Source organism: Emydura macquarii, unplaced genomic scaffold, assembly GCF_026122565.2.
Source record: "Emydura macquarii macquarii isolate MOO-44397 ecotype Brisbane River unplaced genomic scaffold, CSIRO-AGI_Emac_v2 contig_1644, whole genome shotgun sequence".
Lineage (NCBI taxonomy): Eukaryota > Metazoa > Chordata > Testudines > Chelidae > Emydura > Emydura macquarii.
In genome coordinates, this window is record NW_027131781.1 from 18,661,689 (window position 1) to 18,679,923 (window position 18,235).

At 39.6% G+C, this 18,235-nt stretch overlaps 1 protein-coding gene across 3 annotated transcripts in view; it reads left to right on the forward strand.

Moving 5' to 3' along the window:
* The window catches only part of FBN1 (fibrillin 1), a 207,301-nt gene that overhangs the window by 114,189 nt on the left and 74,877 nt on the right, over positions 1–18,235 (forward strand). For all 3 annotated transcript variants that reach the window (XM_067555802.1, XM_067555804.1, XM_067555805.1), the window contains exons 16-25: positions 1,240–1,362; positions 3,253–3,405; positions 5,686–5,739; positions 7,021–7,146; positions 8,641–8,766; positions 9,856–9,975; positions 11,037–11,174; positions 12,654–12,704; positions 16,014–16,139; positions 17,115–17,342. In XM_067555802.1, the coding sequence (XP_067411903.1) occupies positions 1,240–1,362; positions 3,253–3,405; positions 5,686–5,739; positions 7,021–7,146; positions 8,641–8,766; positions 9,856–9,975; positions 11,037–11,174; positions 12,654–12,704; positions 16,014–16,139; positions 17,115–17,342 (1,245 nt within the window). The remainder of the gene's footprint in view (positions 1–1,239; positions 1,363–3,252; positions 3,406–5,685; positions 5,740–7,020; positions 7,147–8,640; positions 8,767–9,855; positions 9,976–11,036; positions 11,175–12,653; positions 12,705–16,013; positions 16,140–17,114; positions 17,343–18,235) is intronic.

Here is an 18,235-nt window from a genome sequence, read left to right on the forward strand (position 1 = left end):
ATTTATCAGTCTGTTTGAGACAGAACAAAAGCTTGCAGGCTAACTGAAATGAATTTAGCCCATGTGCTCAAATATAACTTGTATTTAAAAATATATTTTGAACAAGGAATCTTGGATCATACAAGCTATATTTTGTGCCAAATAACACAACCCAAGTAAAACATAGAGGTGTTTCACTCTCAATTTGCCCTTTTAAGGTCAGAAAAAAGGAAATTGTCACACACACCATCCGTTGTATATATTAAAGAGAGTTGTTCTAAAGTGATTATTTTGCAAGTGTTATACATGCTTCCAAACAATATTTTAAAACATTCTCCTCTGTAATCCCTAATTGTAGAAAAATAGCATGTTCCCTGTTTCAAGAAAATGCTATCAGTGTTAGCAGGGTATGCAGTCTATTAAAATGTTTGACTAATTTGGCATCCCGACTCACATGTTAATAGTTTTAATCTTGTGTTTCAGTGCTACAGGACGTATTGTTCCATGTGCTATTGTTGGACAAAGATGGTAGCTTGTATTTACAGTTGTTCAGGGCTCAGTTCATTAAAAAATTCCTTACGAGGCTGATGTGTAATTTCCCCATTGAAAAGTTTATGTGAAGGTCTGTAACAAGCATCTGATATAAAAACCCAATTGTCATGCAGATCACCACAGGGGCATGATGCGTGGGCAGGGCTTGGACTCTGAGCATTCAGAAGTGCTCCCAAAAACTGAACCCACAGCATGAAGAAGAAAATTCTTTGGGGGCCCCATGAAGACTAGTCAGAGGGGTCAAAGCTTTAATTTGCTATCTGGCCTGATTTCTTACAGCACAAACTAAATGGTAACAAAGAAAGGGAATGCCCTGTTAAACACTACACAAGTTCTTTGTCTTAATAGTCATGGTTTCCTTCTTCCTCCAATTATGTTTTTGCCTGAGTGACCCTTATTCTGGATTATGCACCTCTTGGGAACATATTAGGAAAATGTAACTCTTTGGAGGAGGAAAGTCCACAGAGAGCAGAATATTTTTACTCCTGAATTTTGTTATCTCTGCTTCATAGAATGAGCTAATGTTAGAGGGTTTTTTTATTTTTTATTTTTAAAAATGGAACTAATATTTCATTTGGTTAAGTGGTTTTTTTGTTTGTTGGTTTTCATTGCATACATTGAAAATAAGCCCTACAAATGCAAGTTTCAGCCATGCATTTAAAATTGTTTAATTTCATTTCTAATAAAGCTTATTCTGTTCTTTAACAGACATCGATGAGTGTGATACAGCTGGAATATGCATGAATGGGCGCTGTGTGAATACTGATGGCTCTTTCAGATGTGAATGCTTCCCTGGCCTTGCAGTGGGACTAGATGGACGCGTGTGTGTTGGTAAGACAAATTCACTGTGAGACAAGTCACAATTAACTAACTAGGTAAAAGCATTAAAATTGCAATAATGGATACGCCATAGTTTGGCTCATGGAACATACCACATGACACTGGATTGGTAGGTGGTCCCAAACTAATGAATATCTTTGTGTGGTGCTCACTACAGTTGTTCACTTTTCTCTGTTTTCTTTTTCCTTTCTTTCCTTTTCGAAAAATTTCTCAGGCCAGATTTTTATCTGATGTAAATCAGCATAGCTCTATTGAAGTCAATGGAGCAACATCACTTTACGTCAACTGAAAATCTGGCCACTCGATTTTAAAACAGTTGCAAATAACATTAAATAGGTAGGGACAAGCACATAGTTTATAAAAACAAGGTACTGCATCCCTTCCCCCACTACTTAGTGATCTTAAGTACCTCCCACTAGCACATTACTGCTTTCCTTTAGACAAGAGAGAAATTCTCCCCATATCACACGATATTCTTCAATTTCTTCATTAACCTTACAGATAACATTTTCCTATGAAGTACATTTCTTCCATGTCAACATATGTCTTTTTAAAATGGGACGTGAGAACTTTGCCGATTTCTAGAGATCTATCTCTTTGCATAACCAAGAAAAATTGTAACCCCTTTTAAAAGAATTTGTAGTTTTATAGATTTAAAAAAAAAAATCATGTAACATGTATAGACCCCGATCCTGTAAACACATACATGCTTAACTTTATGCACCGGAGTAATCCGGTTGACTTCTTGTTTGTTAGTATTTCAGGGATCAGGTCCATAAGTCTTATTCATCTGCTTGCCCAGTGGCCTTTTTTCTATTTACTATTATAAATTATGTGAACTTCCAAATGTCTAGCCCTTTTTCTTTTTTGACCTACAGTTATCAATTTAACAAAAGTTTCCATGTTTTTGTTTTTGTGTATATTGTGTGTCTCTAAGGAAAAACAATGAAGCGGAAGCAGTGGGGCTGCAGATTCTCTCTCTCTGTTTTGGAAATAGTTTCTGGACCATTTGGAAGCTACAAAATGGCATTGCTTAGTTCAGCACTTCTGTCCTGACCCTTAAAATGCACAAAATACAAACTCGCTGGACTTAATTCCCAGAGTTTCACCAGTGATGAATTTGGGCCTGTATGAATCAGGAACAAATAATAAACTTTGAAAGAAACAGAAGGAAAATAATTTGATATAGAGTGAAGTCCACCCTCTAAATCTAAGACTAAAGTGAAATATTCCTAAGTAACATTGTTTATGCAATTTTTTTCTCCAAAAATCATGTGAAACCTAAAGTACTAATCTTCATTTCTGGAATCCAGTCACGTGACCTGGGTCAAGGTTATGAAAAGTTAATGCCCTCAGACTGACTTCCAAGACTACCTTTAGGTCTTGAAGTCATCCTCTATTCAAATTTCTATAACTACAGTGGTTGCCAGTAAAAAATTGCAATTACCATGCCATTAAACGATGATGATAATACAGGCATACCTACATACAAATATCTCTTGTTTAATAGCTTGGCTGAACTGTTTAGATTTCAAAAGCTGATTTTTTGATAAGCTATCTCTATAAGGGCTCAACTCAATAATATCTAAGATTACTTTAGCACACAGTAGCCATGGAGAATTGATTTTCTTCAACATTTTCAGCCCCTGTGAGGCTTACAGTGTGAGGAAGCAGAATTGTTTGAATTGAGTTGAGTGCTAAGTAATCAGAGAGATTATATCTGAGTGAGAACTACTGTGAAAATGATGAGCAAAAATTGTATTTGACAGCTATTTCACAGGTTTAAAATCTAACTTTAAAGGTGTGCGTGAAAAGATTTTAATTTATGGCATTATTCTTGAGACTATGCTAGATCTTTGAAGGATTATGTTTCTCATTTAGATACACATATGCGAAGCACGTGCTATGGTGGATACAAGAGAGGTCAATGTGTTAAACCATTATTTGGCGCTGTTACTAAATCAGAATGTTGTTGTGCTAGCACTGACTATGCCTTTGGAGAACCTTGTCACCCATGTCCCGCTCAAAATTCAGGTACAGTATGTTTAAGAAGTACAACATGTGACATAAACTTTTCACTGATGATTCATTTTTAGGAAAGGTTTCAATTTTGACAGTATTAAAACAGAAAGTCACATGCATTGATCCTGTCATTCATAAATCCTAATTCTGGAGAGGCATAACCTCAGATACATGACACACACATTGCTGTGTCTTAAAAAATCTGCTACTGTGCATGTATGAAGAGTGCAGGGTTGAGTTATTTTTAAAGAGGCATCAATGAACCCCAAGTATCTGGTCCATGATTACTGCATGCATTATGCCAGTTTTTCAGTGGCTGCCATTATGTCGACATGAATAACTATGGACACATTTTTGGCCTTAAAATTGTTGTGGGCACATTTTAGGTAATTGAGTTATCCAAATAGTTAACTGCACCTTCCATTCAGGTGTCTGGATATCTAAATGACCTAAATTGTGAGTCAAAATCATGTCTTCCAATTGAGGATGCAAAAAGGGGAGCCCCAGTAAGGCTGAACTGAAAACACTTAGCCTCTCACCCAGAACTCCCCAAAGTAATACCATTCATGTTCTTTGGGACATAACTATACTCTGGCAAGCTTGCAATCCTAGTCGTTTTCATGGCTACAGGTGCTATTGCGAGGAAAGCACCTTTTGCTGACATACTCCCGGGACGGAAGTCTGTCAATAAGACAGTGGGTGTGCCTGTGCTGAGCCAGTTGCCAAATCAGGACCATAGTTAATCTACTGGTTCTCTTTGCTGTCTACAAAGTTTTTGTTGTATCCAAACAAAATGTGCAGCACAGAAGGATCTCAGGCTAATCTGGTATCCACTTTGTAGGAGAGGATAGTTCAGGATTTTTTTAACCTTAATTTTAATTGGCAAGCTTATGAAAAGGGACAGGGAGACATAACCAGTTGGAACAAATTAGCCTAGTTTACTTGACTTGTGATCTTGCTGTTCACCATTTTACAATAAGCCACATTAGTTAGAATAGCAACAAAACACTGGAATGTTATCGGAGCAGGAAAACGCCTTTTCATGGGTCCCTATTGATACCAGGGCTCCCTTCTTCTTGCACAGTACAGTTAAAATGTTTTGGAAATGGAGGGCCCAATGCCATTGACTTCTGTTTTATATTTGAATTAATTTAACAGAACATTTACACATGTGGAAGTTATTTCTTCTGGGCTGTTTTGCCCTCCTCTTCTATTGTTAAAGATGCCAGTTCAGGAAAGGTAAAATATAGGACATCTTCAGCTTTCGAGGTGGGAGGGAGGAGAGAATTTTTAAGAAATAAGTTATTGTTTCAGGAACTGAAGAACTTCCTCAAAGGAAAGAGTGTGTCTCTTGCTGCTCAGAAACTCTTCCCACACTAGCCTTACAGCCCTGTTCTAAATGTATCCCTGTGCTGACTCTAATATGGATTAGATTCTTTTCATCTTATGTGAAAGGAGTTATGTGACTCAAGGCAGTAAAAGCTATCTGTTTTACATTTCTATGTGTAAGATTACTTCAGGCCCCATCTTGACATGGGAGCTTTGCGAGAGCAAGAACTTCAGCAGAGTCCCTTTGCAAGATGTTTAACACAGCATATCTTTGTTTCAATTTTTTCCGGATCAGGGAGCAAACATTTGATCCAAGTTATTGGCAGATTTCACAGGTTAGCGCATCTGTTAAATATAGGGTCTTTGGTACACAAACTAAACAGCTCGTTATGATGGCAATGGAAGACATTTTGCATGCGATTGTATTGAAAAGAGAGAGAGAGACAGATGGGTATATATATATATAGGGATGGCTATTACCTAAATTAACAGCAGTGTAATCTTGGCAGTTAGCAAAACACGTGTGTTGGAAGGTGCTGATTTGTATCTTGTGGTGGTATTTAGTCTGGTTATGGCTGTGTGATGCTGTTTGTTGAGCTTGGTGAGCTCATCAGAACAATTTAGACATTCAAAGAAACTTACAAGACTCTTGTTAAAATGAACGAGACTCTTGAGTTCCTCTGAGTGCCTGAAAACTTTCCTGCTTGTCCACCTTACAGTTAAGCACACAGCATTATGGCCTGGATTGGTAAAGAAAACACACACACATCTGTGTGGCTAATTTGCATGTGCACTTTGTGCATTTTTGCTAAGCTTTAGAGCCAAATGGTGGTAATGACATCTTTAAAATGATGGCAAGGTGCTTTGTTGCAGTGGGATAATAAATGTGCTTATAGATGACCTAGCAAACAATTAGCTAAAAAGAAACTAAATATTTAAACATCTATTTTTAATATTTTTCAGCTGAGTACCAGGCTCTGTGCAGCAGTGGACCTGGCATAACTTCAGGAGGAACAGGTAAGAGCACATAACAGTATCATTTGAAATCTAGACCAGGGTAAAAGTGTCAATATGATGACAGATACCGTACACTGTAGGGAAGGATGTTGGGAAGTAGTGGGAGGAAGGTCCTCGGACTGATTTGCAGCATGTTCAAAGAAATAAGCTCATATTTAAACCCATGGAACGCACCATTTCACTCTAATGGCCGCTCAAGTGTAAGCACATATGCTCATCAGGCTTGTGGAGGCATGCTCATGGGGAACAGCTGACTTGTAAGCTGTGTTTTTTACTGCCGTGTTTTTACATTTCGTTATCAAGAAAACTCCAGCCTGCAGCCGCACACAACAGCAAACCATCGTGTGCATTTAGCTTACCTAGATACTTTTACTAAATATCCCATCCCCTGGGATGGTGCTAGGAGGCCTGATCAATCCCTTATTTGACCTTAAATGCAGGACAGATGTTTGTAAATTGCCTCACAGAAAACTGCCTTGCGATGGACTGCTCATCGTTTTCAGCTGTGGCAGGGAAGACCAGCTGTGAAGAGAGGGGGGAAAAAGGGAACCATCAAAGAGAAAAAAATACTCATCTGTGCTGTTGGTTCTCTCTTTATCCAATGATCCCTTGTCCTCCCAACTTAGCCTATACTGAGCAACTGGCACGTGGCACGTTCTTCAGTCGGTCCAGGAGTAATGTGTGCTCAGCTGTGCATAATGCAGTGACTTCATTGTAACAGTATCATGGTCCTGCAGGATTGATCAGAGGTTAACAGGTTATTGGGGTTCCCTCTGAAGCCTTGTAATCTTAGAGCCAGTTCATGGAAAGCCTTACTCCTGCAAGCAGTCCTCATGACTGAGCCTATTGGTGTGAGTAGGACTGTGCTCCATAGAAAACAGGCACTGTTCAGGAGTAAGGGCCATTAGATCCATGCTCAAACAGGTATTTTCAACAAAACACTATCTGCAAGTGTAATGAAGTGGGCTATGCAGTGATTTCTTAGCACTGTGTGTTTTCACATGGGAGACAATAGTTCAAGGGTTTTCAGATAATCTCCAGCTCCTGTTTACGACTACAGGACTCTCAAACACCTGTGGGTTAGCGGTGGAGATTAGTCGCTATGAAGGTAGTGGTCTTAATTCTTCGGGGGATGACTTTTTGTATGGGAGTTCTTAATTAGAAAGGCATCCTTGTGAAAATGTGGCAACTCCGTATTATTGATATTGAAAAGTGTGACTTTTTCTGGTTTAGTGAGTTTGACATTCCAAAGGAAATCATGAACTTTGTTGTGTTTTGCAGATATTAATGAATGTGCACTGGATCCTGATATCTGCCCAAATGGAATCTGTGAGAATCTGCGTGGAACATATAAATGCATATGTAATTCTGGGTATGAAGTGGATGCAAGCGGGAAAAACTGCATTGGTATGAAACTTACCTTTTTCCCTCTCAAAGCTTGATGCTTGACTCCCCCTGCCAAGTGTTCCATTGATCCTTCCTGTTTTGTACACTGATATTCTCTGATATTTCCTTTGATCCTTCTACCTTCCTTTCCGTGATCTCCAATGCTCTTCCTGTCCTCCAGCATGCTGTGTGTCCCATTTCAGTATCCACCCCTAGTTGTTACATCTCTTCTGTCCTACCCAGTTTTGTCCTACCTTCCCAGCCACTCCTCCAAGCCCACCCAGTTATCCTCTGCAGTCTTTCCCCTGGCCCCCTCCTTCTACTTTCCTGGCCTGCTTTGAAACTTCCCAGACTTTCTACTTTACTTCCTAAATTTCCTTGGCCTTTCTATCACTTCCACAGTTCCCAGCTGCTGCTCTGGCCCTCTGTTTTTCTACAGTCTTCCCAACTTCTCTCAACATTTCTTGAGGTCTCTCTGACACATCCGGTTCTGCCTAACTGCTCTCTGGGTCCTCCTGATGTTCACAGCTTTCCTGATGTTCACCTATCCATTATGGCCCTGTGCCACCTTCTTGCAGCTTCTCTCAAGTAACCGGTCTCATGCAAAGATCCCCTAAGGAGTCTTGAGCTTTGGGTTCCCAAAAATCATATCTACAGTAGCAGTGCTGGAAATTTGAATAAAAATGCAGCTGCTGTAGATTAGCCTCTTTCACCACAGCATCTAACCCAGCCCAGAGCAGGCCTAGAAAATATGGGGGGTTTAAATGCCAGTGGCTACCAACAGTCAATCTAAACTAGCTCTCTCACAATTTCTACAATCAATGTTGCAACTCCAGCAGTAGTATGAAGGATGAGAAATTTTGAAGAAAATTTCTAGTATGGACAAGACCAAAGGGTGACTTTCAGCTTCATTCTAAATAGCATTATGACTGTGCCAAATAGATAAGTCTTTCATAAAAAGAGAAAATGGCAAAACTTCTCTAAGTTGAATATTCATTAATATAATAGAGCACTAAGGAGGTGAGGAAGGAAGGAAAGGGATCTAGAAAGATATAAACAAGTTTTTTTCAAATTTTCCTAATCTTAAAAAGAATAAAATAAACAGGAAAGAATGTAATTTTATCTAGATGATACCCAGGTAGTTTAAATGAATAGATCTGTTATTGTTACCCTTATTTTCATTCCAAATCATCATTAGATAAGAAATAAAGAATAGTAATTGTAAAGTACAGGGATATATCATTTTGATTTTTTACTTTATGGTATCACTATAGTTATATTTGTACTGGGCATTTTTTATTTTAAATAATTTCAGGGACCATCCCAGTATTAAAAATCTCCAAAGTGCAACTCGTTTTCTCTCTTTCTCTCTCTTCCCCCTTTCCTCCCCCGCCCCCACACACAGAAGAAGATCAGTCCTAATGAAATATGGCTGCTTGGAAAGGGAATTCTTTCATGGCCCCTTGTCAAGGCATGTTTTTTTTTTTCTCATAATGTTTCCAATTTTCATTGCAGACATTGATGAATGTGCATTGAACACACTGCTGTGTGACAATGGACAATGCAGAAATACCCCTGGAAGCTTTACCTGCACCTGTCCCAAAGGATTTATATACAAGCCTGATCTGAAAACATGTGAAGGTAATTGATAACAGCCCATTACAGTCTAGCTATATTAATTGCAGTTTAAAACATTTCACCATATTACTGGAGTTCTTTAGTTCAGTAGTCTTTGCCAGCCGTTGATATGATTTCCAGTTAAGGCAGGATAGAATAGTTGTATATTGTACTAATGCTTAGAAACTAGTCAGTGTAAATTCAGTCCATGAAAGCTTAAAACCTAATCAAATCTCCAATCCAAACTGTAGATGTATTAGTAGCCTACCAAGAACAGAATGGAGATTGCCAATATTATACTTTTCACTCTGAATATTAAAGAAAGAAAGAAAGTTGTTTGTATTCTTGAGAGACTTTCAGGGGTAATGTTTTAACTTCTGCTGTGCAGACATGTTAGGTTTACATAAGAAAACTTATTTGTTTATTATAGACAACGCAGGTAGTGATGCCAACAGTTATGCCATTATTTACCATGTGGTAATGCTCAAAATGTGCCCGGTGTGTTTGAAACACCAACAGGGAGACAGTCTTTAGCCTGAAGAGGGTGCAGTCTAGAAAGACAAAGGGAAATGATGGGTGGGAGACAAAGATGCAACATATGAGTGTTAAACAACCTGATAGTAAAGAGACCTGTGTCTGGTCTAAACCAACAGCTCCTGTCGCTACCACCAGTGGAACTGCCCAAATGCTTGTGACAACAGTGGGGAAAGTGCTAGTGTTGATGAGGCCCAAGTGTTTTAGAATAGGCTGTCTAAGTACACTTGGGCCAGAGGGTTCCAATTTGAGTCACTGACTAAACATGTGACTAAACACTGACTAAACACTGACTAAACAAGTCACTTGACCAACTCAGTCCAGCTGTAAAACTGGGCAGTTGGACCTCACTGAAAAAAACAGAGGCTGTCGCTGAATAGAGCTTTCCTATCAATGTAATGTGTTAGCATATTTTTAGTCATGTAGTCGCTCAGTCCAGTACCATAGCTGGAAACCAAAATATCAGGAGAATTTCCTATCAAGTAGGAAGATTTTCAGTTTTAGCTAGATTGAAGGAGGCTTTCTGAAGTCTTACTGGCAGCTATAGGCACTAACGTGAGTGTGTTTCGCTTCTTCTAGATATTAATGAATGTGAGTCTAACCCCTGCGTTAATGGAATATGCAAAAATACACTTGGCTCTTTTGCTTGTGAATGTAGCCCTGAAAGTACTTTGGATACAACAAGAACCGTCTGCATAGGTATTTATTCATCAAAGATTGTATGTTCATCAGTTGAAAATGTCCAGTGACATACAAATATTGTACACCATGTCCAGAAAGCTTTTAAAAATAACTTGGATAGATAAGTTTAGTGGAAAATGTTACAGAAACAATGTTTTAAAAGTGTTTGTTTTCACCATTACCTTGGATACATGACTCTAGCTATTGGGAACACAATGTGCTTTCATTTCGATTTGAAAGAGGGGAGATAGATTTTGTGCGTAGTATACAGACACACAGGCCCAGCTTTTCAAAACTATACATGCCATTTGGGTGCATCTATGAGGGAGACTACCAAATGGACACAGATTTGAACTTCAGGATGGGGTAGTTTGTGACTTTAGGTGAAGCCTGAGCAACGGATGGTGTGCAAGCTGTACCACCCCAGGTATAGCCCTGGAAGACATTGTGACTTGGAGATACTCCTCTGAGTTGCAGTTCCTCCCCTTACTTCCTCCTGGCTCCTGGGAGTCATATGTCAGCAGTAAATTACTAACCCCAAGCACCATGCTGGCCCACCTTCTCTGGCCAGCGAGAAGGGAGGTGGAGACAGAGCTCCATCAAGTCCTCAGCTATTCCTTGCCAATCCCTGCCCACTTGCTCCAAGAAGGCAGAACAATAGCCCAGTTTTCTCCCATCCACCCAGTCCCAAAGACCAACTAGAAGCATAAGAGGAGTTTGTGCTCCCTTTTACTGTTCTACATGGGCATGTGGTCTGAGTCACAGTAAATATAGTGGTCCACATCCTGAATGGTGCTGAGCGGCTCCCACTGGGGTCAATAGGCATAAAGTCAATAGGCATTTTAGGTGTTCAGTACTGAGCCAGGTTTCAGGATGTGGCCCAGTACAGGGAAGTGTACAATAAGAATATTTTTAATATATTCACTTCTAATATTATCAGAGATACAAGTTTGGCATGCTGAAATTCAAGTACATTTGCATATATATTAATCATTATGTATGTATGCGTTGTATATTTATGTGAATATATGTAATGCTAAATACTCTGTATGGCAGCGTCTTGTGTTTTTTTCCAATAGAAACTATTAAGGGCACCTGTTGGCAGAGTATTGTGAATGGAAGATGTGAAGTAAATATCAATGGGGCAACCCTAAAGTCCCAGTGCTGTTCCTCGCTAGGTGCTGCTTGGGGTAGCCCATGTACACCCTGTGAACGAGGTAAGATCGTTGGTTTATTCCCTGACAATGCCTCTATGCTCATATAGAATATGTGATGAGAGTCATGTTAATACATCTGCTTCCTCCTCTCCCCTCACATTTTAATTTATAAAGCCACTCAAAAGCATGAATACCTTTCAGCCAGTTGGGCATGGTATAGCGGGTCTAAGCCTACAAAAAAGACAAGCAGCTGGGATTTCCAAAACTAGTTGGCACCTAATTTATACTTTCAATGACTAAAAGAGAGGCCAGTGACCATATATGTACCTATGCCATATTAAAAAGGGGTAGCAGATACGGTCTTAATTTCTAGATACCGAGGGCCAGCTCTGCCAAATGTTACACATTGTGGGTGTGGCCAATAGGACCAGGAAATCAGTTGGCATAGGCTGGGATTTACAGAGCTATTTCTGTGCCTTGCTTGCCCTGTTAAGAGATGGTGTGAAGTTGTTAGGTGTACAACAACAGGCACATATAGCAACTAGACACACCAATGCTCAGTATTTCTGAAAATTTCAGCCAGTTCTGTTTAGAGTCAAGCCAGCAACACTTGCACAGCAGCCAGTCATAGGTTGGTGAAATTATTTTAACTGTTGCATTACAAAATAATGTTGCTTACCCTTTTCCCACCTAGCATGGAAAAGAGACAGTGTAATGCTTGAGAGGCAGCATTTGGTCGTATTTCCTTTAGCTTAATATTGTGCAATTAGATTTGAAGGACTGGACCACACCTACATTCTGTGATATTTCATGTTGCTGTACTATAGTTTGTCTTAATTAGTGATATAGGGATCCTGCCAAGACAGTATTAAATGGATGACTTCAGAGCTCCCATGAAAATGTTAGCAAGCATATGGTCCTTTGTATGGTAATAGAGGTTTTAGACCCTGTTGTGAAAACCTTGGATTACTTAATAACATAGTGAGTTCTACAGCTGAGCAAGGAATGGATTGAGATCCTTTCCTCTTTGCTTGATAATTAGATCAAACTGTGCAGTGGAAGTATTCTGATGCAGGGAAAGATTGATAACCCAGACATTTAAAGAAGATCTTGTTCACTGAAGGCTGAAACTTGCCTGATGTTGAAGTCTCTGCGTTAAATTCATCCCTGAAACTTCACTGGAAACACTTACACCAGTGCTAATTTTGTGGCCCTAGGAGCTCAATGACTATAATGTGTTGTGACTTCTGTAGGGTAACATTTTAATGTAATTAATGGCTGTGAATGAAGCTGGAGTCGTTTAACTCCACCTTTAGTTTAGTTTGGTTAGTGAGGAAAGGGTCCAAGGGGAGTCACTGACACATTCCATTGTTAATGTAGTTATTCTGTTCTGTGCCTTTATTAGCTCAGAAAATACTTTCCATACTCCCATATTTTTCATAGGCAGAAAATGTTTCATGTCTTCCTTTTTGTTAATAAAGTAAATCATAGCAGCAAGCTCTGGACTCTGAAAGTTCATGTTTGTTTATTTATTTACAGACCCAATCTGTTCAAAAGGATATTCAAGAATAAGGGGAACATTGTGTGAAGGTATTTACTGTTACTTTGAAACATAAATCACATTTTGAATGATGAAATGCTGGTGTTTAGGTTTAGAGCTATTTGCCAATTTGCCATGGAAGAACACACAGCCAAATTCATCCCTGGTGTTACACCATTGGCCTCATTAGATTTGCACCAGGGATTAATATGGTCTCACTGGGTGATAATTGACGACGATATATAGACTGATGCTACTCACTCAGAGCGTACATCTTTGCCTGTACAAACTAGAATGGTATATGGAGATGGTTCTGCCTTTTCTAATATTGTTACTTATTGTGGAGTAACTTACTGGGTCAAAATAAAATGCATCCTGGGTCTGTAATAACAATTACAGAAGTGTAGCATTATGATATTACAATAGGATTTTATTATAAACATAAACATATACAAATAAAATAGAACTGTAAAATGGAATTTAAAATCAAATTTAAATAATTTATTTCTCTTTTTAAAATAATTTCTAGCTTTAGATTTCAGCCATTTCCTTGTTGTATAAGGAATCTGCTTCAGGCCATGGTGAACCATTAATTAAAGGAAAGGTTGGTTTTTAAAATGCATATTTTTTTACAGTGTGTGAGATGGTCACACGTTATGCAGTGAAAATTTAAAGCCCCAACATCCTTTTCCCTCCTTATTGTGTATTAATTTGAATCCCAGCCAAAGTACTGTATATTTCCCTACTATGCACAAACTCAGAGAGTCTCAAACTGTAGCAGGTCATCATGACTGACACAATCTGACATGACACTGCAGTTGAAATATTTTAAAAACAAATTATTCCCATATGTGACTTGTAGGAAGAAGCAGTTTTTTGACAAACGAACGAATGAAACACAACCAAAAAAATAAAGTAGGAACACCCTCACATGTATTCTGCACTTTCCAAATGGTGACTGAATACCTTGGCACTTCTATACCCCAGGCCCACTGTATATTACTTATCTGACCTCAGCAATACTTTCTGGAGTGTGTAAGTGAAAGAAAAGGGGGGAATAAAGTGGCCCCACCTATTTCTAGTCACAAGAAAAGACTTAGAACATTTTCAGCACTGCTGGGATGGAAAATTTATTAATCCAAGATGTGGACACCATGTTTTAGGCATTTCTTTTACCAGCACTTTATCTTACAACTGTTACATGTTTTAATCCTCCTCATTCCAGTGGGCCAAAACAGCCCAAACTTTCTCATACTAGTTACCCTTGCTCTTAACATATGCCAGTAGCATTTGGCTTCCACCTGCGTAAGAACTGTTCAGATCAGAAGATGCAGGGAAAATATTTGCCTAGGGAATTTATTTGGGGCAAATAGGGGGAGAAGGAACCAAATGGTAATAGTCATTTCCCAAGGGTGATATTCATTCATCCCCACACACAATTCATGTAAAATGGGTTTTGTACAGGGAAATAAGTTGATGTGTTTGGGATGGAGTTAACAACAGGCCTCCAACCCACAGACAAACCATGAAGCTGGAAGTGTCCACAGGTCATCTGCCACCTTCTGCAATGAAGTCTGTTCCATTTGTTTCACATAATCATGGATCCAGTGGTCTTGCTTCCTGCTTCCCAGCCATCATGGAGCTGTCACTCACCCTGCTCTGGAGTGTGTCTGAAATGCAAAGGTTCTTCAGTGGCAGTTCTGGCTACACTGCCCTCCGCCACCAGCTCAAGGGTCTTACATAGGCTGTTCCCATACTATGAATTTCACCCGATAAACCTAGTAAATCCAGTATTGCCAAACCCAAAAATGAAAAAATCATGAGTCACACCCCAAAAATCATCTGATTAGCCCAAATATCAGGAGGGTTTTTTGTTTTTTTTTTGTGGTGGTGGTGGTGGTGGTTTTTTTTTTTTTTTTTTTTGGTGTAAGAAGGAAGATGATGTGTTTTTGGTCTGTCTTTTGATTATTGAACTCACCCTGCCTTCCCAATGTGTGTGACTATTAGTGTTGCCAATATTCCCAAATTTATTAAGATGATTTTGTCCCCTGGTGCAGGATCGCTCACACTCCCTCTCTGCCTGTCCCTTGTTCGCAGGATGGGAGGAAGAAGTGGAACTCCCTGAGCTACTGGACTCTTTCTGCTTCCTCCTTCCCTCCCCTCCAGTGAGATGGTAATGGCTCCATGAGAGGCTGAGCGGAAAGCCCTGCCTGCTTCTTGAAGCAGCTGTATGAGGGGTTCTTCCGCTGGAGGAGGGAAGTGGGGAAGGCAGCTAGTCAGAGGGATTTTTCCTCAGGCAGAACTAATATTCATGAGCAGTCTGGAGCTTCTCCTGTCATAGCGAGCCTGGCTTCCAGTGTAGGCCAGACTCACTTCACTCATGAAGAAATTGCAAGAGTCGGCAACATAGAGAATCAATCACCAATTTCCTGGCTTCTCTCTCTGACAGAGCGATGTAACTGCGGGTTGCAAGTGCCCTTTCATTCTAATCCCCTGTGCTCACTCCCTCATAACTTGCTTAAATTTCTGATGCTTACTCTTGGCCTATAATTTAATTTCTAAGACAACTTTTAACAAAAATAGTCAAGCTTTTTTTTGTGTGAAATACGGCACCTTCCATAGGAGGAGGAAGTGGAAGGGCTGCTTTCATGCCATTACAAAGCCAGTTATTTACATTGAGGCCATCCTAGTTCAGCAGGCTGAGTTATCTTTTACACCTTGGCATACAAGACAGTACAAATTTTGCCTCTTAAAAAATAAAAATCAGATGCTTTTACACAATCAAGTTAAATTCCATGTTTACCAGGGATATGTTCAGGAACTTAGACTAATCAATAAAGTTACAAGTGGCTGAAAAAGACATTGTGCCAGATTTTTATAAGTATGTAGGTGCCTAAAGATAGGTGTCTAGCAGGATTTTCAAAAGTGCCTAAACATGTGCGTAATTTTATTTCAATGGGAGTTAGACAAATAGGCACTTCTGAAAATTGCACTAGATGTCTGACTACATCTTTAGGCACCTGAATGCTTTTAATGATCTGTCCCATAATGAACATGCAGCAGGACAGCTTTTTTCAGTGATCTAATTTTGTTTAATTTATTAACCTGATTTCAAGAGACATATCAAAGGTGCAATGACAACATTTTAAATATTTTTTTATCAGTTGCAGGTGGCTGTAATTATTTAGTTCTGTCTGACTTGCTTAAGAAAGCTCAAGAGTATGGAATTTTGCCAGACTCTGCAGATTGATGTGTTTTTGTATTCAGTCCTAAAATGGGAGTGTTAAAATGTTATATTTTTCTAATTTGGGTATGTTTTTGGCATTGATTTTCATTTTTATAATTTTGTCTGGAAATAGATGTAAATGAATGCGAAGTGTTTCCCGGAGTGTGTACGAATGGGCAGTGCGTCAATACCTTGGGTTCCTTTGTTTGCCAGTGTCCTAGTGGAATGATTTTAGATGCCTCTGGACGGACATGTCATGGTAGGTATTAAGCTATTGTACAGTTCTTTTGATGTTTGGAGGGAAAAACCCAAATCTCTGTATGACAAACAAAGATTTTTATTCTATGCTTCCTTGTAAAGAGGGAAATAGATTTTATTCATAATCATTTTAAAATGGGATCCGTAATGGGGTACAGAGTCATTCAGTTCCAGGTTGCCAGCTGGAACTCAGACTAGGTAGCATAGGTAATGACCAAAACTCATCTGATGGGGGAGGTCAGTAACTTATGTGAAATGAGGTGGGAGCCTTGCTCCATTTCCCAGAAGGCAGATGTCCATGTTATAACACCATCAGCAAATCTGGCAATGTTTGGCAACCTTTATTAGCAGCCTCAGCAAGAAGTCAAGGATAGAATGGACATGGAGACTAGTCCCACTCCTCCCCGGAGGTGGTCACTGCAGGGCTGAGGTACATTTTGAGTATGAGGAAGGCTGTACTGCTTTTCCCCATGCTACATCTGTTTGCGTGGGAAGTCCAGAAGAAGATTTCAGTTTCAAGTGCTCTCTGTCTATCTGCAGTCTTCCATCCACAGTGTATTCACCTCTTTTTAACACTAAACTTTGTTGAACAGACATAAGTTATGGCAGAACTGGAATGCTTGAGGTCCCCTCCTCCCTGATCCAAACTGCTCTCAAATGCTGAGCCCCATTTCCTGGAAAGTTTTTAGGCCTATTAAATCTGGACATGTAAATTCCAGAGTTTAGTGCCAGTAATTCCAGTGAACTGAGCTCTGCAGTATCTCTAGTGCATCATCCTGAGCTGAAGAAATGGAGCAAGCCCTACTGAGAAGGGATTCCGGGAGAGGATTCTTGTATTATGCTTTCCCTCCAGCCCCCCAGTGAGGCAGACTGTTTGTCAAATACCCATAAATTCAAACACTCGTGCTCATTAAACACACACATGTGCCTGTGCACACACAATTTTCCATCAGCTCAGTGTTTAATTACCCAACAGATATTCGCTTGGAGACTTGCTACTTGAAGCATGAAGATGAAGAATGTACATTACCAATAGCAGGCCGGCACCGAATGGATATTTGCTGCTGTTCTGTTGGTGCAGCATGGGGCTCTGAATGTGAGGAATGTCCTGTGAAGGGAACTCCTGAATTTGAAATTCTTTGTCCGAGAGGACTTGGAATTGCTACTAAGGGAGAGATTATAAATGGAAAAGCGTTCTTTAAAGGTATGTAAGAGGTTTTTAATTCATTTGTGAAGCCACTGGGGGACAAATCTTGATGGCAGTCCTTGGTTTTTCATCTTTTCTGAGTCAGATTAAACTCCTATGGACTTGAACTCTGACGAGTTAGGGCTTGGATAAGGAAGGAATGATAACTGAGTAAGGATATACGGCCAGATTTTCAAAGATATTTAGGCACCCTAAGATGCAGAGAGGCGCCTAGTGGGATTTTTAAAAGTGCCCAAATAGCTAACTCCTGTAGATTTCAATGGGAGCTGGGCCCTTAACCTGCTGTGGGCACTTCTGGAAATCCTACCAGGTGCTTCTTTGCATCTTTACACACCTAAATACCTTTGAAAATCTTGCCTCTGGCCCCTTATAATTGAAACAAAATGACTGGCCAACTTTGGAATTGTTATGGAACTGTTGCTTACTGTGCCTGATGCATACATTTAAATTGCCTTGGAAATCAAGGGAGAAAGAGTCTCTAAACACTTTTGAAAATGCTTGCACATCTGTTGAAGGAGGTGGGGGAAACATACCATGTTCTGTAAAGATAGCTTCAGCTGTGCAAAAACGAACCTACTCTAGAGTCTGAGCCATGGAGTTTGTTGGCCAAATCATTATATTCTAATGATAAAAACAGCAAATGAAGAAGCCTTCATTCATTTAGGTCATGTTGTGACTCTGCAGGATATATTTCCAGCATTAAAGGGAGTGCGGTAGTGCCATCTTACCAGCTCATTCTGAAAGCTTCTTCCCTTGGTTACCGTTTAGAGTAAGCAACATGGTGTGAAAAGTGCAAGTGGATGTGGACATGTTTGGGAAAGATATGTAAAGAAACTACATAACAGGAAAAACAAATGCTCTAATATTTGAAAGGAAGGGGAAACACAAAT